Source organism: Pollicipes pollicipes, unplaced genomic scaffold (assembly GCF_011947565.3).
Source record: "Pollicipes pollicipes isolate AB1234 unplaced genomic scaffold, Ppol_2.1 Scaffold_2555;HRSCAF=2994_pilon_pilon_pilon, whole genome shotgun sequence".
NCBI lineage: Eukaryota > Metazoa > Arthropoda > Thecostraca > Pollicipedomorpha > Pollicipedidae > Pollicipes > Pollicipes pollicipes.
In genome coordinates, this window is record NW_023596136.1 from 19,873,973 (window position 1) to 19,897,739 (window position 23,767).

The window sequence follows — 23,767 nt, forward strand, 5'->3', positions numbered from 1 at the left end:
GTTGGTCAACCTATGCTCGGGTAAGTTGGGCAATCTGACCGCTGAGATCCCCGGAATGAAGAGCGCTAGAGAGACAAAATTCACAGCGTGTGTTGAACTGTACGTGAACTCACTTAGGTCAAAATTTAAAGCTCTTAGGTCATGACCTCCGGGTCAGATAAGATCAAACAAGGTTAAATTCCAGATGAGTCTCCAAAGGGCCTCTAGAACCCAGGCAACTGTTCTAAGCAAAATACCACACGCTCAGTTAAGGTTAGTGAACTTGTTTGACTTTTTAAAGTCATGATGATTAAAATGATACAAGAGGGTTTTGAGTTGTGCATTTGGATAAGCGACAAAGAATACGCTAGGCAGTATGTTCCCAAAAACAAAGTGTTGACCTGGGGCCTTTAAGGTCAGTGATCTATTCTGACTTATAAGAAGTCCATGGAAGGTGTATAATACGGTTCTTGCCATCAATATGTCCGAAATAAGCACCAGAAACCAGCCAATACAGCAAGCTCTAGAGTAATAAAACAGGTCGGTTTTACATTGGTCTGACCTTCATACCTGACCGTAGGTCAATGCTATTTGTTTATTCAATTGTTGTATTGCTTAAGAAAGTATCTCAGTGATGTATGGCTTCGTCTAACAATGCGTTGTTTGATCGGATTGAACGATTCTCTAGAACGTGCCTTCGCTGGAACCATGACCTGACTTCTACCTATCATAGGTCAGCGACCTTAAAAGGTACTTCTTATTGTTTAATGTCAGACAATTTGCTATTCAATTGTCTACAGTATGCAAAATTTGGCGCGGCTACAGCGCGCCGTTTGGAAATCATTTTGGGAAAACCTTCGGAGGGGTCAATTTGACCCCCACCCGAGCGCGTGTTAAGTGAAGCAGTCTGATGGCTGTAACATGTTGTGAGCTGTGGGAGCAGAGGACATGACCGCATTTTAGTCACCTATGTTTTGTGGATTCCCAAAACATGCTGAGCAAGTGATGTCACTTATTGGTTGTGTGCTTTGCTGAAAGGGATTTGTATTTTGCATCACGTGTTTTCGGTCACTCGTATGCCAGATGCGGAGTTAGTACAAAAATACAAGCCTGAGCCATCTTTTCACGATGAAATTTATTGTGAAAGCAGCAGAGATTACAGAACAAAAACTATACCATTGTTTATTATGTCATGCCACAGTACAGCATTGAGGTACTGCTACAATGACACTGTTAACCCGTGCCATTATGCAACGTACCGCATTGGTTGACAAGCTTATGTCAAGCCCGTGAGATAACAGTTTGTAATTTATTAATGATTTATGAACTGATTTAACAACTCTAAATGACTATCAACAGCAAGAATGCTGTTTCACCACAATGGTGATGTCAGGGTTAACTAGTAATGACATAAATAATCGTAAGCAAGAAAAACATTCATGGTAGCTCAACCCTACCATCTTTACCACGGCATTAGCAATGTTTTGGCAATCAACTCACAGCAACGTTACAGATTTATGAATTTTTGCATGCACCTGCGTTATAATTACACAAGTTAGTAACTACTGTGCACATTACATAACATCAATGTCCGGACTACAGCACTGCAGGCAGGGATAAGTTGGCAGTGCAATACGTATGTCAAACAGTCCGCCAAGGCTTTTCTTACGACCAATACCAAGACAAAAAATCCCCAGACAAGCCATTCACTAATGGGCCGCCCAACACAGCGCCCGCGACGAGAATGGCCGGTTGGCGTCAGCTTTCGTGCGCATCTACGTATTCTTTAGGTCTTGCTGCTAGATGCTGCCAGGTATTGCTGGCGTCACAAAACCACTCCATGACGCCATCAAACAATGACGTAATGAGGCGCCTTTTTCAAGCTTTGAAATTTTGCTAGTTAGGGTCGTTTTTGAACCTGGAAAGCTTACCAATAGTTACAAGAAATCTTTTCCCATCATATCTGACGCTTATCTCAATATATTTAAATGGGGAACATTCCTTTTCAAACGTTGTACAATTTCTCTGCAGCATAATCCAACTGAGAACTTGCATACACTTCATACCTAATTTGCATTAGTATGCCAGGCACCCAAACATGTTTGGTATGCACTCAAGAGTAAACAATTTGTAGGGAATGAGGGAGACAATGCAAAGCACGGAACGTATTTTTACCTTAATTCCCTACGCATTGTTCACTCTCGGGTGCATATCAGACATGTTTTGGCGGCTGGCGAATTAATCCAATTTATATATGAATGAAATGGAAGTTGGCAGTTGGAACATTTTGCAAAGAAACTGGCCTTCATTTTAAGCCATAGATGGTGTCTTTAAAGATAATCGGAAAGGAAGAAAAATTGAAGTCGCATCACAACGTATAGGACCAATAAAATAAAAGTAGTTGAATAAAGATAGAGCCTTGTAGCTCATGTCCACATATTTCGTAACTTTCGCCAAGATCTAGGGGCTTTTTTAAAGTTACAGGTCATCATTGATAAAAACGGGCATAAAAGAGACAATTGGAAACCTCATAAAAATAGCCTAACACATCACAAATCGGTCAAGGGATCACCTCGGTGAATCACACTATTGCATTTACATTGTGGCATCACACACCATCGAACTCACATACGCACCCACTCATGTGCCAACATTCGCCTCACTCATTAGAAACTCCATAATTGGCGCTTGAATCGGCCTAGACTCTGAATATTGCGCAAGTCAGGCGGTAGACAGTTAAACAAACCCGATGCTCTGTAACTAAATCGGCGAGTGCCAGAGTTGCTCACCACTCGGGGGCGCCTCAGCTGGCTAGCCTGTCACATTTCATGAGTGTGCTCAGCACGTGTGAACATCGCGACCATATCTGGTGGCTGACACGTAAGACGTTTTTGAGCGGGCACAACATGTGATATGTGACGAGCTGATCAGCACTAACCATCGTGGATCCCTGACAACATCCGATATATGGTCACACCTTCTCCTTCCGTTCACATCCCGCGCACAGAAGTTCGCGAGTTTTTGCACGCGATGGAACTGGGTGGCTCCGTGAGTACCATATAGTGCTATACAGTATCTAATGAAGGAAAGAACTAGAGCTCCGACAATGCGAACGAGGGTATCTCTTGGGAGTACATGTTTGGCATGGGACAGGGCCATCAGAGCGCCCATCGACCTGGCAACAAGCTGATCAATGTGCACTACAAATATGAGATTTCTGCCCATGACCACACCAAGGTTTTTGACAGTACTGCTTTCAGTGACGACAGCTGATCCGATCTTGACATGCAGAGGAGGCATATGACGCAGCATAGCCCTCGTCCCGAAAACCATTAACTGTGTTTTTGCTGTATTGACTTTCATAGAGTGGTTGTTAAACCAGTCCAATACAACTGACAAGGTATTCTCCATGTCTGCGACAAGCTGTTGCATTGCACATGTCATTCCCGTTACCCAAATCTGTGTGTTATCGGCATATTTTATCACTGTAGCGCCTTCTGAATATAACGCTAGATCGTTCGAGAAAATGGAATATAGGAGCGGCCTGAGGGCGGTACTCTGAAATACCCCCATCCCATTCGGAAGACTATGAGAGCGTGCAGTATGCCCTGAAGGGTATATGACCTGAACCTGCAAGGTATGCCCGCAAAGGTAGCTTTCAAACCATTTCGTGTCGATATTGTATATCTTAAGCTTGAATAAGAAAAGCTGGTGGTTCACAACGTCAAAACATTTTGACAGATCTATTAAAACAAGCAGAGCGATCTCCCCAGCATCCTTCGCGGTATTTCATCAGTCACTACAGTAAGTGCTGTCCCTGTTGAAAAATTCGCACGATATCCGTGTTGTGTATGCGAAAAGAATTCATGCTCGTTAAAATATGAACTAAGTTGATGATGAACAATACGCTCGACCATCTTCCTTATCGCTGGCACTACAGAGATTGGCCTAAATTTGGCAGGATCGTTCAAATCACTGGTTTTCGGGAGCACTGTGACAAGAGCGTGTTGGCAGGCAAATTTGTTCGGTGTTCGGTCAAAAATGTTCGGTCAAATTTTGTTATCAATTAGTTTGACCAAAAATCTGTGAAAAGGGGTGCTTAAATTGCGATATTCAGCTTTTAGAGTTCATCGAGAAGGTTTTTCTTAATTTTTCACTTCTACATTTCGGGAGTTGTGCAATTTAGTGGTCAAGTTTCTTTGGGTATAAGAAATACGTGGCGAAAATTCTCTACTGCGCTTTGCGTTGTTTGTATCAGGCTTTTCTTTGCTGTGGTGTTCGGGTGGTGTGACCCAAGAAATTGGGGATGCCTGAAAATCTTGCATTTGGCGCATAGCTGATGATTGTGATAAATGTGATTAATAACCCGAACTTGATACACGCAAATGGCTGGAGTCACTGAGGCTCTTGGGCTTGAAGGTACCTGGTGTCCTTGCTTTGTAAATACATAGGCATAAAACAACTGTAGGTGAGACAAGATATAGCCATGGGTGTCCAGGTTCTGTTGACCCTTGTTTATGCTTAATGGCTTCAAGTGAGCTCGGTTTTGGATGACGCCTTAGAACATCTGAAAGAGAAATATGGGTTTGGTATGTGTGGTTTGACAATATCAAGAAGGAGCGAAAAATTCACTTGAAGTATGGGGAAAATGAATGAAAAATTCCGCCTCATATGGTGCTCTTTAACGCGAGAAGTCGGCAATTCTAGAACGCTGAGCATGGGTATGGGCATGCATACTTAATCTGTGTATTGATTTGGTCTTACCGTTTTTATATGAGCTTGAAACTATCCGTGTTACCCAAGACTAGAATAGATTTTAGTTGCGATGCGCCTGGTGATTGGATAGCCACTGCGGGTTATCCTGCTTGCTGCTGCGTCGTAGTCGTGCTCGAAGCATATCTGCCTCGGCAAATGTCAACAGGCTGGATAGGATTTTAGTTTGTATGGGATATTGGTTGAATTAGAACCCACCATTTGGATAGAAACGGTGCTTTCCTCAGGAGATCAGGGAATAGCTAAGGGGCTCCGCGGAAATACTGGGATACCCTTTGTCCCCGGCTTGGCGTAGGGGCACGGACGAGGAGCGCTGCTTAGCGGTACAGCATATCGCACAGGGAGCTGAACGTGCGCTTGGCCGGCCGTAGCGACGAGTGAGCGTGGAAGACTGCCTGTATGGAGCACGTGGCCAATAACACGATGGGCAACGGCGCAGGCACGTGGACAAGAGCACAGCGGACGATGGCACAGGCACGCGGAGCGCCAGTCCGGTGCGGTCCAGCAGCTGCAGTAGCCAGGCACTGGCACGTACAACTTTATAAATTTACCTGGCCTGGGTCATCCTCACGAACATTTCCATGCACGTGGTCAGAGCTACTCCTTCCTTTTCACTACACTTACAAATCTGTGGTAAACCCTGCGCGGTTCTTCATGCTTCCTCTTTGTCTTTGGGCGGGTAGTACATGTCCCCTATGCCCTGCCTAACCGATGGGGAAGTTTTCAGGCTCGGGGCACGTCAGCAGGAGTGCAGAAAGGCGATAAGTTAAATACCATCCTGAGGCACGCGACAGGCATGGACACGGTGCCACAGAACGTCCGGCAAGAAACAGTCCTGTGTTTGCGATGTTTGCAGCAAAATAGTTTGCTGTATCACTAGCTTTGTTAAAAAATATTGTGTATAAGAGCGTCAACCCTGTCACCAGGCGACCAAACCCCACCACTACTGACATCGATGACCGATGGCTTCAGTTCCAGACATAATTCAACGGAGGCCTAGAGGCGTTTCCTGCGTCTGAAGAACTTGCAGTGTATTAAATTAGAAGTGCATTGATCTGTTTGTTGAGAGCTTAAGACCCCGCTGCACTGTACGGCGTGGGGCCGCGTGTCCGTAGCGCTTGGCAGGTTCTGGAAAATGGGTCCGCCGATCTCATCCAAGACGGGCCAGTGCATTTGCAGGCCTGCTCTGACGTCATCCTCGAGACGAAAACGCTCCACAGAGACAAAAAGCCCGCGCGCTCGAAAGTATCTAAAGCGCAAGATCTGCATCAAGAGCCTCTCGACTGAGACGCTTCCGCACGTCCTAGTGGCGCCTCTTAAGCCGTTTGCTAGAGAAGGTGTCGCTGGAGAAGGCGAGCGGCCAGATCAACATTACCGTGAACTTCTACATCAGCGGACTGAGCCTCTCGCCCGACTCCACCGGACAGGCGCCTTGCAAATACAACCTGTGCGGCGGGGCCTACCATTCTGACGCCCGACCCCGCCGGACAAGCGCTCTGGAAGTACAGCCTGTGCGGTGGGGCCTACCAATCTGACGCCCGACCCCGCCGGACAGGCGCTCTGGAAGTACAACCCGTGCGGCGGGCCTACCATTCTGACGCCCGACCCCGCCGGACAGGCGCTCTGGAAGTACAACCCGTGCTGCGGGGCCTACCATTCTGACACCCGACTCCGCCAGACAGGCGCCCTAAAAGTACAACCTGTGCAACGAGGCCAGCCATGCGACGTGACTAGCAGCCAGCGTTGTCGATCCATCATCTGTGGGTTCCTGGCAGCCAGGTCAGGGATATTGTGGGGATGTGAACTATTCAGTTGAAAGGTTGCCTCGTCGGTCTATCATGTCGCCTGCTGTTTACATCGTTGGCATCGTTTGTCTCAAGCACAAATGATCATAAGAGTGCGATGAAAACAGTTTATTTTACATGCGCCTGTATTTCTTAGCAGTACGGAAGCATGAATATTTCACTCATGCAGCCTCACAGCCTCGCACACTCGTTTACGCTATGCCTAGCGCTCGCCGTCCATCCGTCTTAGTAGTTGCGGGCGGGGGCAGGAGCGCTGTAACGAGCTGGAGCCGGAGCAGGAACATTGTACTCTCTGGGGGCAGGAGCGGGAGCGCTGTACTGCCTGGGAGCAGGAGCAGGAGCAGGAGCGGGAGCGTTGTACTGCCGAGGAGCAGAAGCAAGAACCGCAGGAGCGGGAGCGTTGTACTGCCGGGCAGCAGGAGCCGGGGCGCTGTAGCGGGCGGGAGCGGGGGCTGGGGCAGAGCCATAGCTCTGCTCGCCCTGGTACACCTGTGGCACGATCGGCAGCGGGTACTCGGTCGGCACCGGCGTCGGCAGGATGTCGCTAGACGGCTGGTAGCCGTTCTCGTCGGCAACAAACGTCACCTGGACGGGGTGGCCGTAATCGTCGCTGTAGCTCCAGCCACCCTGCTGGACGTAGCCGCCGGTGGGCTGGCCGTACTCGGATTTGCCGTAGCCGTCCTTGGGGCTGCCGTTCTCGTTACGTGAGATGCCGTTCTCGGTCTGGAAGCTGAACTGGTAGGTGCCGTCGCCCGGGTGGACGTTCTCCTCGCTGAGGATGGCGAAGGGCTGGCCGTAGCCGGCCGGCTGCTGGTAGGAGGCCGGTGCCGCCGGCTGCTGGTGGGAGGCTGGTGCCGGGGCCGCCGGCCGCTGGTAGGAGGCGGGCGCCGGCTGCGGCCGCGGGCCATCAGCACAGGCCAGAGCCGCCAGCGAGGCTACGATCAGCTGGAAACACACCCAGCTGACGTCAGAGGGGGTGCCGACCCGGCGGTGCCAGCAAGGGTTCAGATTGCGACCCATGATTTCACCATGACAAGACGCAGTTAAGCACCTTTGCCAGACCACTCTTTGTTATGGATCTTCGCCTGTAGATGCAGGGATCAAGGGATAGCTATGGAATGTGTGTAGCATCTGACAGCGCATTGGCTGACGACATTGCGTTCTATACTGATTCAGAGACTGTTGAAATTAGAGCCTGACGTTCGCACGTCTGTTCTGGTCCCTTTTGGCCAGTGCGTTATCGTGCGAAAGTTTTGGATGTAAAATTAAATACTAAGTTTTTAAGTGGGCCAATTTAAGCCAGTCAGATTACTTTTGCGGTTCACCAAAATGGCTATATACCTACCCGTGTAGACTACTTGGGACGGATATAAAAAAGCACTGAGGCGCTGGGACTGAGGGCACTTTGACTTCGCCTGCTACGTAAAGAAATGACCGCTGATCAACGACCTTATCTAAAAGAACCTCCCTGGCGCCCCAACTGACAGTACAGACACCGCTGGAATACGAAAGGCAACCCTCATGTGAAGCACCGATCTCCCTGGTCGCACTCACCAGCTTCATGTTTGCCGTGGCGTTGTGAGATGGACACCACTGCTGGCGAGTGACTGGTGCCTGGTGTCTGTGCGGCCGGGCTTTTATTTGGCCGTGGGAGGGCGACGCGGTTGGCCGTCACGCTGCCTCCGGCGGCGCTGCCCCACCTGACGCAACGCCTTCTGCAGTGGGCGTCCCCGTCCAGCCAGGCGACCAGACCACAACTGGCCGCCGGTCCACCGATCTCACGTGAGCCAGCTCGACCCAGCGCTGCTTCCGAGAGGGCGGGGACGGCGGCACGGAGCACGCACAGAGACAGGTTCAGGTTGGAAGCAGAAGAAGGAGAAGAAAGCACCTTGGCAAGGTTGGTAGCACAAGCGACAGCCTGACGCGCTAGACCGTGTCACCTTCAGGTCGGCTTCGGAGCGACATGGTCGCGCAATCGAGCACCAGCCAATGATTTGTAGACGAGTGGCCGATGTCGGAGGCCTTTTATGTTGCTACTGGTACTGAAAGACTGTTGAAGATTTTGAGCAATGTTTCAGACGGTCATGCAAACATGACCCGTTGTCCGTACGTATTTTAATAACACACTGTCGGCTCACCATGGCGTGAGCCGACAGTACCTAGAAACATCACATGGAGTAATCCGATGAAACACTTGATCAGTTTTCCGCAACATTCTGCCGGGTTGGGAGACTAAATACCGACAGGAAAACACGCCAATTACGCGAACTGTGAGGGTATAGTCAATTGCTTGTGCTTTGTGCTGCCACGACAAAGCTGACTTTGCGTGTTGTCTTAGCAGCCTAGCCTCGAGTGTTGGCTTTGCTCGTAATCCCATTAAGGCCGACAGCCATCCGCCGTGCATACGACGCACTGGCCTCAAAAGCTTCCTTGTCGTGTTTATCACTCACAGGGGTATGGTAGCCACTTAAATATCAGTGTTCGGAAAACGTGAGCAATGGTAGAGAAGGCCGGTTGTGATGATACATGAATAAGTTGCCATTAAACAGTTCCCGGTACTTTTGCAAGTTTTCCTGCTCTTGATAAGAAGGAGTATAGCACGGCGTGGCATGAGCACTCACTGGCACGGCTGTAGTCGCCGGCTCACGCTTGCTCACGGCATCTCTTGTGGTCTTGGTGTATCATGCTATGTAATTATCCCCTATAGTGATGCGTTAGCTACCGCACGAACAACGGCGGATGGACAAAGATTTATGCGATGATGCGGTAAATTTCGACTGCGCAGCAATGCTCGGTTAACGTATAATGAATTGTCAATGTATGAAAAGTCAACAAGACATTGAAGATAACGATGCGGTCAGTTCTCCTGAACTGCTTTCTGGTCCTTGTGGCAACTGAAAATTTGTCTTCAAGTAGTGTTCGCATGTAATTGGAAAGCCATCATGTGGAAGAAGATTTACTCAAGCCCCAGTCCTAAACCGTGGAAGGTGTTCGACATACATGTAACTCTCGACCGAACGGGCAGAACGACTCTGAGCTCTTCTGAGCGGTGTCACACGGCCTGACACCCTGTCAGGGTACACGGTATGTGATGTCCGCATTCTCCAGTGGCAGAGGTCCGCCTGGCTCCGACCGTAAGACGGTGGGTACGGATCAGAAACGTCACGTTCTTGCAAAATGTCCTCCCGTATCCCGGTCCGCCCTGGCCAGCTAGCGATCTGACCCGCAAAAACCGACTGCGCTACAAATCTTATCTGACGTTAAGTACAATCTGTATTTTCCCGGTATTCTGTAATTTTTCACATACAGATAAAATGTGCCAACAAGATGTCATATAATTGCCATCTTATTTACCACTGCGGTGCCGATTTTTGCATGCAAATTACAAAGGAGAGGCTGAAAATTGAAACAGCACATAAATAAAAGGTACAGATATTTCAAGCTTGTACCTCATATTGGTAAGACCGAGGCTTGGTCTTCTTAAATAGCCTGTATCAGCTCATGACTTTGCACCCGCAAAGCGTAAAGAAACAAGGATATTTCTAGTTGTGAAAGTCCGATTTGCTCATTATATTGTACATGGACACCAATATTGGAAAGTTTTAGGAAAATGCAGACTTTTTCATGTCATACAGCCACTAGAACTCGACAGTTTTACACTTTCTATTTCACGACTTTCGAATGCACCACAACAGCCGCAATGCCATATTCGTATTGGAGTATCAAACTCGGGATCTTATATGTTGTGTGTGCTGTCCTTAGAGGGACGTATCATTCAACAGCATAACATAAATTTACGTTGTTGTTTGTTATGCTGCGTACACGCAAGGGTAGTAAGAATAAGCTGTTCAAAAATGCTGCTGTGTCACTGACATGCGCACTTAGCAAAGCAGCAAAACAACGTGGCACATCTATCAATATCTCATTGAGCAAATTTGTATTGTCACAAAATGTTTACGAAAATAAGTAGTTAGCAACTAATATCTAGACCTGTGTTTACGATTCACATTGCCTGCTGAATGCAGCTTTCGGATCTTAATCGCAGAAAATGCGTCATATGCTGAACTGTATCTTTTACATAGACCTGTGCGCAGATACCCGTTTTGAAGGAGATGGCAACGTACACGGAAGGCACATATAAATTAGAATTATACTTTGAAAACTAATGGCCGTTGCGGTAGCGGTGAAACGTATCGCATCAAGTTTGCCAGAACGAAACGTATGCGTAGCTCAGTCCAGTGACGCTGAGCCCATCGCTGGAGCAGCAATAAGCCAGGCACAGGAGCTGTCGCGTGTCCAACTTAGGAGTCGCGTGTTCAAGTCAGGATGATTCGCTTGTCCAGTTCAGGAACAGCCGCGTGTCCAGACAAAACGTCACAGAACTCCAGATCCCCTCCAATCTTCTCGGAAGGGCCAAAAGACCCCTAAGAAACAGTGATAGAAAAAGTGGAAAATTCGGCACAAGGGCATTGTTGTGCAACGCGCCCTTCGTTACAACGCCACCTTCCCCGCACAAGCTACCTCTTGAAATTACCAGATACCGCACCCCAGCCAATCCCACCCTAACCCCCTTCGCTCTCGGGTGTTCTAACTGCGCCCTAGCCCCACCACATTTCACATGATATTCTCCATATGTCTTGTGACTTTTCGTCCGACCATGAAGATTAATTGGCATAAGTTCAGTGGGAAATCCAAATTTCAGGGTTGGTTAGGTGAATCCCGATTTGGGATCGGTCATGTCATTGGGATGTTCCAATGTCTCCCCCCCCCCTCGCCGAGTGCGGAGGTAGTTTCTGACCCACTCAAAAATCCTCACACCGCAGTTAATTATGAACCGGAGCCGCTTTCACTTGAGCTGCTCAGTAACTACTAACACAAACTTTGTGTGCATTGGTGTGGACAGCTCCTGGATCTGAAAAGTTTCAATTGCCGTGCGGATACTCTCATCACAAGAAAAACAATCCAATGAGACAGCACTCCTAAAACGGCAATTTGGGCACCACCTCTCAAAAGACCAGGTACGCTTCACGGCGCTCCGGATCGTGCCGTGCGACCTGACTAGCAGCCCGGCGTTGTCGATCCCTCTTCTGTGGGGTCCTGGCAACCTGGTCAGGGATCTGGTGGGAATGTGAGCTATTCAGTTGAAAGGTTGCTTCGTCGGTCCATCATGTTGCTGGCCATTTACATCGTTGGCATCGTTTGTCTCAGGTACAAATGATTATAAGAGTGCGGTGAAAACAGTTTATTCTACATGCGCCTGTATTTCTTAGCAATACGGACGGATAAATATATCACTCATGCAGCCTCACAGCCTCGCACACGCATATGCACTACTCCCAGCGCTCGTCGTCCATCCGTTTTAGTAGTTGCGGGCGGGGGCAGGAGCACTATAACGAGCAGGAGCCGGAGCAGGAGCATTGTACTGCCTGGGGGCAGGAGCGGGAGCGCTGTGCTGCCTGGGAGCAGGAGCAGGAGCGGGAGCGTTGTACTGCCGAGGAGCAGGAGCCGCAGGAGCGGGAGCGTTGTACTGCCGGGCAGCAGGAGCCGGGGCGCTGTAGCGGGCGGGAGCGGGGGCTGGGGCAGAGCCATAGCTCTGCTCGCCTTGGTACACCTGCGGCACGATCGGCAGCGGGTACTCGGTCGGCACCGGCGTCGGCAGGATGTCGCTAGACGGCTGGTAGCCGTTCTCGTCGGCAACAAACGTCACCTGGACGGGGTGGCCGTAATCGTCGCTGTAGCTCCAGCCGCCCTGCTGGACGTAGCCGCCGGTGGGCTGGCCGTACTCAGATTTACCGTAGCCGTCCTTGGGGCTGCCGTTCTCGTTACGTGAGATGCCGTTCTCGGTCTGGAAGCCGAACTGGTAGGTGCCGTCGCCCGGGTGGACATTCTCCTCGCTGAGGATGGCGAAGGGCTGGCCGTAGCCGGCCGGCTGCTGGTAGGAGGCCGGTGCCGCCGGCTGCTGGTAGGAGGCTGGCGCCGCCGGCTGTTGGTGGGAGGCTGGTGCCGGGGCTGCCGGCCGCTGGTAGGAGGCTGGTGCCGGCTGCGGCCGCGGGCCATCAGCGCAGACCAGAGCCGCCAGCGAGGCTACGATCAGCTGGAAACACACCCAGCTGACGTCAGAGGGGGTGCCGACACAGCTTTGCAAGAAGAGGCTGAAATCGCGACGCATCTTTTGGCCGTGATGCTACTTAGTTCAGTGCCTTTGTCATGTCAGTTTCTGCCATCAGTCTCCGGCTGTGGATGCAGGGATCAAGGGATAGTTGTGGAATATGTTTAGCACCTGACAGCGACGACTGGCGACGTGGCCTTTCCCACTGATCCAGGGACTGTTGAAATTGTAGCCTACGTCCGCACTTCTGTTCTGATCTCTTCTGGTCAGTGTGGCATGATAGCAACGTTTTGGATGTCAAATTACGCTCCTGATTTTTAAGATGACCAATTGAAGCACGCCATGCTAATATTGCGGTTCACCGAAATGGCTGCATGCCTACCTGTCTAGGCTCCTTGGAAGGAATGAAAAGGGCATTAAAACTAAATACATTTTGACTTTTTCGGACGCGGAAGTAATGGAAGATGATCAACAACCCTATTTGCAAGACCCTCTGTGTCGCCCTAACTGACAGTACGGACGCCGCTGGAATACGACAGGCAGCGCTCATGTGAAGCACCGATCTTCCGGACCGCACTCACCAGCTTCATGTTTTCCGTGGCGATGTGAGGTGGACACCACTGCTGGGAAGTGACTAGTGCCTGATGTCTGTGCGGCCGGCCTTTTATTCGGCCGCGGGAGGGCGACGCGGTTGGCCGTCACGCTGTCGCCGGCGGCGCTGCCCCACCTGACGTAACGCCCTCTGCAGTGGGCGCCCACGGCCAGCCAGGCGACCCGACCACATCCGGCCGCCGGTCCACCGATCTCACGTGAGCCGGCTCGGCCCGGCACCGCTTCCGATGGGGCGGGGACGGCGGCACGGAGCACGCATTGAGACAGGTTTAGGTTGCAAGCAGAAGGGTTAGCAGGTCAAAAAGTTTCCTGGTACAGACGACAAGCTGACGCTCTGAGTTGCACCACCTTCAGGTCGGCGTCGGAGCGGCACGGTCGCGGAATCGAACACCAGCCAATGATTCGCAGGGAAGCAGCCGATGAGGGATGCCTTTTACGTTATGACTGATGCTGAAAGGCTAGCGAAGACCCAAAAAAGACATGAAGCTCTCTGGTTCCTGACTAAAAGGCCTGCAAAAGTGCGAAAAATTTATTGGGAGACTACTTGAAAGTCACCTTGGCAGTGATGACGTCATATAACGTCATACAATCGTCGTTATAGAGGTTATAAAGGTTATAAAAAGAGAACACGAGCGATGATGCGGCACGCATGGTACAATCCGCGGAAGGTGATTGGCTGTTAAAAAAAATTCGCTGTGAATGCGCGTCGCGAGCTAAATGGCGAGCACTTTCAGGTTGTCTGGCACTTGTGGTCAACTGGGCATTTAAGGAAATACCACTGCCCCTGTCTGCAAAGATAGTGCAATACCGAAGAACGGCACGCTTCCGAATGTTATAAAAAAGACAAGACGCGACGGCAAATCCACCTTTTTCTCGTACTGACGTTTTCTGTTGTTTTACTGACGTATTTTTTACAGACAGCTCAGTTAGCGTCTTGTATACGGGATTAAGGTGCCCTGCATGGTTTTATGGGTAAGCCAGACATTGTAGCATTGGAGAAATATTACAGTAATTTTAGATATATAGATTTTGCTAAATATTCGTCACATGTCGAATGACAAGTTTAAATCTTGAACAAAATAATTGTGTCCTTCAAGTGTGAACTCTTGAGTTGTGTTACTATAAACCCTTTTTGGGACTTTGTTTTTGAAGGGAGCTCAAAGCGAAATGCGGTGTTGTAACCGAAAACCTGTGCGGATATTGCAAGAAAACCTGCAATTTGATAGCCCCGCGGGTTATGCAAGTATGGGATTACACTGATTTGACATTCGAGTGTAAATCGAGCGTTTCAAATGGTCGTGATCGCTGATGAGACGTGCCAATGGCTTGTATTGATCTTGATGTAATGGGAAGGGTGCGTGCAAGGTTTGTAGTTCTAACAGAGAACATTATTTTGGTATCCTTTAAATCTAATAAATCCCAATAAAATGGTATGGTTTGATACCTGCTCTAGGTTTGCGATTTAACATGGCAAAGTTATGATGGCGTCAAACTGAAAGAATCACTGGCATCTATGATTCAGGGGTGCTCAAAGGCAATTTGCTGTTTCATTATGATCTTGCCATAATTTTGAACCCATTGGGGTATTCCACCATGTAGTTCATCCCTTGCACGCCATTATATTAGCAATTCATTTAGGCAGCGGGGACAGGTCAGTGCGGCTTATTAATGCACATGCTTGCTCTGAGCATTTCACTTGTGTGAGATGCTGGGTACGGAGGAAGATGGAGCAGTGTTGTAGTTGGTTTCTTGGACAGCGCTTCATCGTATTTTTATCATGTGCCTTGTGTGCACCGGCAGCTTCATCACTTCTTTGCATTTTGCCCATCTAACTGTTACCACATGCACTTGTCAGGCCTTCATCATTGAGCAAGGTCAGCCGGTTCGCAGCGTCTTTTCACGACAATGAATGTTTTCTTGTTATGCATGTGCGATTACTTGTGTGAACCGCATTTTTAACACGCTCCCAGGTAGTCATTTGAATACCCTTTGCTCGGGTGGGGTGTAAATTTGACCCCCTGAGATCTCGGGAACTAAGAGAGCTAGACACACCAAATTCATGGAGTGTCTTGACCTGTACGCAATTTCTTAGGTCAAAGTTTGAAGTTCGTAAGTCATGGCCGTCGGGTCAAACAGGGTCAAACAAGGTCATATTCCAGAATGGTGTCCAAAAGAGCCCTAGAACCTAGGCAACTGTTTGAAGAAAAATTTCACGCACTCAGTAAGGGTCAGTGACCTTGTTTGACCTTTTAACACGCGCCAGGGTCACCGGTTAGTCAACCTTTGCTCGGGTGAAGGGGATCAATCTGACCCCCTGAGATCCCCGGAATGAAGAGCGATAGAGAGACAAAGTTCACAGCGTGTGTTGAACTGTACGTGAACTCACTTAGGTCAAAGTTTAAAGTTCTTTGGTCATGACCTCCAGGTCAGATAAGGTCAAACAAGGTTAAATTCCAGATTAGTCTCCAAAGGACCCCTATAACCTAAGCAACTGTTCTAAGCAAAATATCACACGCTCAGTTAAGGTTAGTGAACTTGTTTGACTTTTTAAAGTCATGATGAGCAGAATGATACAAAAGGGTTTTGAGTTGTGCATTTGGATAAGCGACAAAGATTACGCTAGGCAGTATGTTCCCAAAAACAAAATGTTGACCTGGGTCATTTTAGGTCAGTGACCTATTCTGACTGATATGAAGTCCACGGAAGGTGTATAATACGGTCCCTGCCATAAATATGTTCGAAATGAGCACCAGAAACCAGCCCATACAGCAAGCTCTAGAGTAATAAAACAGTTTGGTATTACCTTGGTCTGACATTCATACCTGACCCTAGGTCATGGTTTTTTGTTTATTCAATTGTTGTTTTGCCTAAGAAAAGATCTCAGTGATGGACGGATTCGTCTAACACTCCGTTGTTTGGTCGGATTGAACGATTCTCTAGAACGTGCCTTCGCTGGAACCATGACCTGACTCCTACTTACCATAGGTCAGCGACCTTACAAGGTACTTCTAAATGTTTATTGTCACACATTTTGTTGTTTAATTGTCTACAGCTGTGCAAAATTTGGCGCAGCTTCACCGCGCCGTTCGGAAATCATTTCGGGAAAACCCTCGGAGGGATCAATTTGACCCCTACCTGAGCGCGTGTTAAGTGAAGCAGTCTGGTGGCTGTAGCATGTTGCATAGCTGTGGGAGCAGAAGACATGATTGCATTTTTGTCACCTATGTTTTTTGGATTTCCAAAACAGGGTAAGCAAGTGATGTCACTTATCGGTTGTGTGCTTTGCTGAAAGGGATTTGTATTTTGTATCATGTGTTTTTGGTCACTCATATGTCAGATGCGGAGTTTGTACAAGAATACATGCCCGATCCATCTTTTCACGATGGAATTTATCTTGAAAGCAGCAGGAATTACAGAACAAAAACTACACCATTGTTTAGTGTGTCATGCCACAGTACAGTATTGAGGTAGTGTTACGATGACACTGTTAACTCGTGCCATTATGCAATGTACCGCATTGGTTGACAAGCTTTTGTGAAGCTGATGAGATAACAGTGTGTAATTTATGAATAACTGGTAATACCTCATTTAACAGCGCTAAATGACTATCATCAGCGAGAATGCTATTCCACCACAATGGTGATATCAGGGTTAACTAGTAATGACATAAATAATCCTAAGCAAGAAAAACATTCATGGTAGCTCAACCCTACCATCTTTGCCACGGCATTAGCAATGTTTTGGCAATCAGTTCACAGCAACGTTACAGATTTATTGATTTTTGCATGCACCTGCGTTATAATTACATTAATTAGTAACTACTGCGCACATTACATAACATCAATGTCAGGACTACAGCACTGCAGGCAGGGATAAGTTGACAGTACAATACGTATGTCAAACAGTCCGCCAAGGCTTTTCTTACGACCAATACCAAGACAAAAAATCCCCAGACAAGCCATTCACTAATGGGCCGCCCAACACAGTGCCCACGACGAGAATGGCCGGTTGGCGTCAGCTTTCGTGCGTTTCTACGCATTCTTTAGTTCTTGCTGCCAGATGCTGCCAGGTATTGCTGGCGTCACAAAACCACTCCATGACGCCATCAAACAATGACGTAATGAGGCGCCTTTTTCAAGCTTCGAAATTTTGCTAGTTAGGGTCGTTTCTGAGCCTGGAAAGTTTACCAATAGTTACAAGCAAACTTTTCGCATCATATCTGACGCTTATCTCATTATATTTAAATGGGGAACATTCCTTTTCAAATGTTGTACAATTTCTCTGCAGCATAATCCAACTGAGAACTTGCATACACTTCATACCTAATTTGCATCAATATACCAGGCACCCAAACATGTCTGGTATGCACTCAAGAGTGAACAATCTGTAGGGAATGAAGGAGACAATGCAAAGCATGAAATGTATTTTTTACCTTAATTCCCTTCGCACTGTTCACTCTCGGGAGCATATCAGACATGTTTTGGCGGCTGGTGAATTAATCCAATTCTTATATGAATGAAATGCAAATTGGCAGTTGGAACATTTTGCAAAGAAACTGGTCATTATTTTAAGCCATAGATGGTGTCTTTAAAGATAATCGGGAAGGAAGAAAAACTGAAGTCGCATCACAACATATAGGACCAATACAAATATAAGTAGTTGAATAAAGATAGAGCCCTAGAGTTCATGCCCATATATTTCGTAACTTTCCACAAGAGTCAGTGACTTTTTAAAAGTTACAATTCATCATTGGTAAAAACGGGCATAAAAGAGACAGTTGGAAACCTAGTAAAAATAGCCTAACACATCACAAATCGGTCAAGGGACCATCTCGGTGATTGCACTATTGCATTCACAGTGTCGCATCACACAATCGAACTCACACACGCACCCACTCATGTGCCAACATTCGCCTCACTCATTAGAAACTCCATAAGTGGCGCTTGAATCGGCCTAGACTCTGAATATTGCGCAAGTCGGGCGGTAGACAGTTAAATCAATCCGATGCTCTGTAGCTAAATCGGCGAGTGCCAGAGTTGCTCACCACTCGGGGGCGCCTCAGCTGGTTAGCCTGTCGCATTTCATGAGCGTGCTCAGCACGTCTGAACATCGCGACCATATCTGGTGGCTGACACGTAAGGCATTTTTGGGCGGGCACAACATGTGATAGGTGACGAGCTGATCAGCACTAACCATCGTAGATCCCTGACAACATCCGATATATGGTCACACCTTCTCCTTCCGTTCACATCCCGCGCACAGAAGTTCGCGAGTTTTTGCACGCGATGGAACTGGGTGGCTCCGTGAGTACCACATAGTGCTATATAGTATCTAATGGAGGAAAGAACTAGAGCTCCGACAATGCGAACGAGGGTATCTCTTGGGAGTACATGCTTGGCATGGGACTGGGCCATCAGAGCGCCCATCGACCCGGCAACAAGCTGATCAATGTGCACTACAAATATGAGATTTCTGTCCATCACCACACCAAGGTTTTTGACAGTACTGCTTTCAGTGATGACAGCTGACCCGAACTTGACATGCACGGGAGGCATATGACGCAGCATAGCCTTCGTCCCGAAAACCATTAACTGTGTTTTTGTTGCATTGACTTTCATAGAGTGGTTGTTAAACCAGTCCAATGCAATTGACAAGGTACTCTCCATGTTTGCGACAAGCTGTTGCGTTATACTTTTCTTTCCAGTAACCAAAATCTGTGTGTCATCGGCATATTGTATCACTGTAGCGCACCCTGAATATAACGCTAGATCGTTCGAGAAAATGGAACATAAGAGCGGCCCGAGGGCGGTACCTTGAAATACCCCCATCCCATTCGGAAGAGTACGAGAGCGCACAGTATGCCCTGAAGGATATCTGGCCTGAACCTGTTGGGTATGCCCGCAAAGGTAGCTTTCAGACCATTTCGTGTCGATATTGTATATCTTAAGCTTGGATAAGAGAAGCTGGTGGTCCACAACGTTAAAACATTTTGACAGATCTATAAAAAAAGCAGAGCGATCTCACCAGCATCCATCGCGGTATGTTATCAGTCACTACAGTAAGTGCGGTCTCTGTTGAAAAATTCGCACGATATCCGTGTTGTGTATGCGAAAAGAAATCATGCTCGTTAAAATATGAACTTAGTTGATGAACAATACGCTCGACCATCTTCCTTATCGCTGGCACTACAGAGATTGGCCTAAATTTGGTAGGATCGTTCAAATCACTGGTTTTCGGGAGCGTTGTGACAAGAGCGTGTTTGCAGGCAAATTTGTTCGGTGTTCGTCAAAAATGTTCGGTCAAATTTTGTTATCAATTAGTTTGAAGTTGTGAAAAGTTGTGAAAGTTGTGAAAAGGAGTGCTCAAATTGTGAAATTCAGCTGTTAGAGCTCATTGAGAAGGTTTTCTTAATTTTTCACTTCTACTTTTCGGAAGTGGTGCAATTTAGTGGTCAAGTTTCTTCGGGTACAAGAAAAACGTGGAGAAAATTCTCTACTGCGCTGCGCTGGTGTTTGTATCGGGTTTTTCTTTGCTGTGGTGTTCGGGTGGTGTGACCCAAGAAATTGGGGATGCCTGAAAATCTTGCATTTGGCGCATAGCTGATGATTGTGATAAATGTGATTAATAACCCAAACTTAATGCACGCAAGTGGCTGGAGTCACTGAGGCTCTTGGGCTTGAAGGTACCTGGTGTCCTTGGTTTTTAAATACGTAGGCATAAAACACCAGTAGGTGAGACAAGATATAGCCATGGGTCTCCAGGTTCTGTTGACCCTTCTTTATGCTTGATGGCTTCAAGTGAGCTCGGTTTTGGATGACGCCTTAGAGCATCTGAAAGGGAAACATGGGCTTGGTATGTGTGGTTGGGCAATATCAGGTAGGAGTGAAAAATTCGCATTAAGTATGGGGGAAAATGAGTGAAAATTCCGCCTCATAGGGTGCTCTTTAACACGCAGTCGGTGATTCTAGGACGCTGAGCATGAGTATGGGCATGCACATTTAATCAGCGTATTGATTTCACCTTACCGTTCTTATATAAGAATGGAACTACCCGTGTTGCCCAAGACAAAAATAGATTTTAGTCGCGATGCGCCTGCTGATTGGATGATCACTGTGGGTTAACCTGCTTGTTGCCGCGTTGCAGTTGTGCTCGAAGCATATCTGTCTCGGCAAATACCAACAGGCTTGATAGGGTTTTAGTTCGTGTGGGACATTGGTTGAATTAGAACCCACCATTTGGAGAGAAACGGTGCTTTCCTCAGGAGATCAGGGAATAGCTAAGGGGATCCGCGGAAATACTGGGATATCCGTTGTCCCCGGCTTGGCGCAGGGGCACGGACGAGGAGCGCTGCTTAGCGGTACAGCATATCGGACGGGGGGCTGAACGTGCGCTTGGCCGGCCGTAGCGACCAGTGAGTGTGGAAGACTGCCGGTATGGAGCACGTGGCCAATAACACGATGGACAACGGCGCAGGCACGTGGACAAGAGCACGGCGGACGATGGCACAGGCACGCGGAGCGTCAGTCCGGTGCGGTCCAGCGGCTGCAGTAGCCAGGCACTGGCACGTACAACTTTACAAATTGACTTGACCTGGGTCATCCTCACGAACATTTCCATGCATGTGTTTAGAGCTACTCCTTCCTTTTCCTACACTTACAAATCTGTGGTAAACCCTGCGCGGTGTTTCATGCTTCCTCTTTGTCTTTGGGCGGGTAGCACATGTCCCCTATGCCCTACCTAACCGATGGGAAAGTTTTCAGGCTCGGGGCACGCCAGCTGGAGTACAGAAAGGCGATAGGTTAAATACCATCCTGAGGCACGCGACAGGCATGGACACGGTGCTGCAGAACGTCCGGCAAGAAACAGTCCTGTGTTTGCGATGTTTGCAGCAAAATAGTTTGCTGTATCATTAGCTTTGTTAAAAAATATTGCGTATAAGAGCATCAACCATGTTACCAGGCGACCAAACCCCACCACTACTGACATCGATGACCGATGGCTTCAGTTCCAGACATAATTCAACGGAGGCCTAGAGGCGTTTCCTGCGTCTGAAGAACTTGCAGTGTATTAAATTAGAAGTGCATTGATCTGTTTGTTGAGAGCTTAAGACCCCGCTGCAGTGTACGGCGTGGGCCACGTGTCCGTGGCGCTTGGCAGGTTCTGGAAAATGGGTCCGCCGATCTCATCCAAGACGGGCCAGTGCATTTGCAGGCTTGCTCTGACGTCTTCCCCGAGACGGAAACGCTCCACAGAGACAAAAAGCCCGCGCGCTCGAAAGTATCTAAAGCGCAAGATCTGCATCAAGAGCCTCTCGACTGAGACGCTTCCGCACGTCCTAGTGGCGCCTCTTAAGCCGTTTGCTAGAGAAGGTGTCGCTGGAGAAGGCGAGCGGCCAGATCAACATTACCGTGAACTTCTACATCAGCGGACTGAGCCTCTCGCCCGACTCCGCCGGACAGGTTCCTTGCAAATACAACCTGTGCGGCGGGGCCTACCGTTCTGACACCCGACTCCGCAGGACAGGCAATCTGGAAGTACAACCCATGCTGCGGGGCCTACCATTCTGACACCCGACTCCGCCAGACAGGCGCCCTAAAAGTACAGCCTGTGCAACGGAGCCAGCCATGCGACGTGACTAGCAGCGGGCGTTGTCGATCCCTCTTCTGTGGGGTCCTGGCAGCCAGGTCAGGGATCTGGTGGGGATGTGAACTACTCAGTTGAAAGGTTGTCTCGTCGGTCCATCATGTCGCCGGCCATTTACATCGATGGCATTGTTTGGCTCAGGTACAAATGATCATAAGAGTGCGATGATAACAGTTTATTTTACATGCGCCTGTATTTCTTAGCAATACGGACGGATAAGTATTTCACTCATGTAGCCTCACAGCCTCGCACACTCATAGACGCTATGTCTAGCGCTCGCCGTCCATCCGTCTTAGTAGTTGCGGGCGGGGGCAGGAGCACTGTAACGAGCAGGAGCCGGAGCAGGAGCATTGTACTGCCTGGGGGCAGGAGCGGGAGCGCTGTACTGCCTGGGAGCAGGAGCAGGAGCAGGAGCGTTGTACTGCCGAGGAGCAGGAGCCGCAGGAGCGGGAGCGTTGTACTGCCGCGCAGCAGGAGCCGGGGCGCTGTAGCGGGCGGGAGCGGGGGCTGGGGCAGAGCCATAGCTCTGCTCGCCCTGGTACACCTGCGGCACGATCGGCAGCGGGTACTCGGTCGGCACCGGCGTCGGCAGGATGTCGCTAGACGGCTGGTAGCCGTTTTCGTCGGCAACAAACGTCACCTGGATGGGGTTGCCGTAGCCGTCGCTGTAGCTCCAGCCACCCTGCTGTACGTAGCCGCCGGTGGGCTGGCCGTACTCGGATTTACCGTAGCCGGCCTTGGGGCTGCCGTTCTCGTTACGTGAGATGCCGTTCTCGGTCTGGAAGCTGAACTGGTAGGTGCCGTCGCCCGGGTGGACGTTCTCCTCGCTGAGGATGGCGAAGGGCTTGCCGTAGCCGGCCGGCTGCTGGTAGGAGACCTGTGCCGCCGGCTGCTGGTAGGATGCTGGTGCCGGGGCCGCCGGCCGCTGGTAGGAGGCGGGCGCCGGCTGCGGCCGCGGGCCATCAGCGCAGGCCAGAGCCGCCAGCGAGGCTACGATCAGCTGGAAACACACCCAGCTGACGTCAGAGGGGATGCCGACTCAACGGTGCAGACAAGTGTTGAGATTGCCACGCATGATTTCACCATGACAAGACGCAGTTTAGCACCTTTGCCAGACCACTCTTTGTTATCGATCTCCGCCCGTGGATGCAGGGATCAAGGGATAGCTGTGGAATGTGTGCAGCATCTGTGCGCGTTGACTGGCAACGCGGCGATTCACACTGATTCAGGGGCTGTTGAATTTGGAGCCTGACGTCTGAACGTCTGTTCTGATCTCTTCTGACCAGTGCATTATCATATGAAAGTTTTGGATGTCAAATGAAATACTAAGTTTTTAAGTGGGCCAATTTAAGCCAGTTAGATTACTTTTGCGACTCACCAAAATGGCTATATACCTACCCGTGTAGACTACTTGGGACGGATATAAAAAAGCACTGAGGCGCTGCGACTGTGGGCACTTTGACTTCGTCTGCTACGTAAAGAAATGACCGCTGATCAACGACCTTATCTAAAAGACCCTCCCTGGCGCCCCAACTGGCAGTACAGGCACCGCTGAACTACGAAAGGCAACCCTCATGTCAAGCACCGATCTCCCTGACTGCACTCACCAGCTTCATGTTTTCCGTGGCGTTGTGAGATGGACACCACTGCTGGCGAGTGACTGGTGCCTGATGTCTGTGCGGCCGGGCTTTTATTTGGCCGTGGGAGGGCGACGCGGTTGGCCGTCACGCTGCCGCCGGCGGCGCTGCCCCGCCTGACGCAACGCCCTCTGCAGTGGGCGTCGCCGTCCAGCCAGACGACCCGACCATAACCGGCCGCCGGTCCACCGATTCCACGTGAGCCGGCC

General features: G+C 49.3%; 1 protein-coding gene across 1 annotated transcript in view; it reads right to left on the reverse strand.

Annotated features, from left to right (window-relative positions):
- Positions 1 to 23,767, reverse strand: part of LOC119098890 (prisilkin-39-like) — a 55,609-nt gene that overhangs the window by 27,150 nt on the left and 4,692 nt on the right. The window contains exons 3-5 of the mRNA XM_037221938.1: positions 22,502 to 22,699; positions 12,265 to 12,402; positions 7,143 to 7,280 (exon numbers count right to left, since the gene is read on the reverse strand). Coding sequence (XP_037077833.1) covers positions 7,143 to 7,280; positions 12,265 to 12,402; positions 22,502 to 22,699 — 474 coding nt within the window. The remainder of the gene's footprint in view (positions 1 to 7,142; positions 7,281 to 12,264; positions 12,403 to 22,501; positions 22,700 to 23,767) is intronic.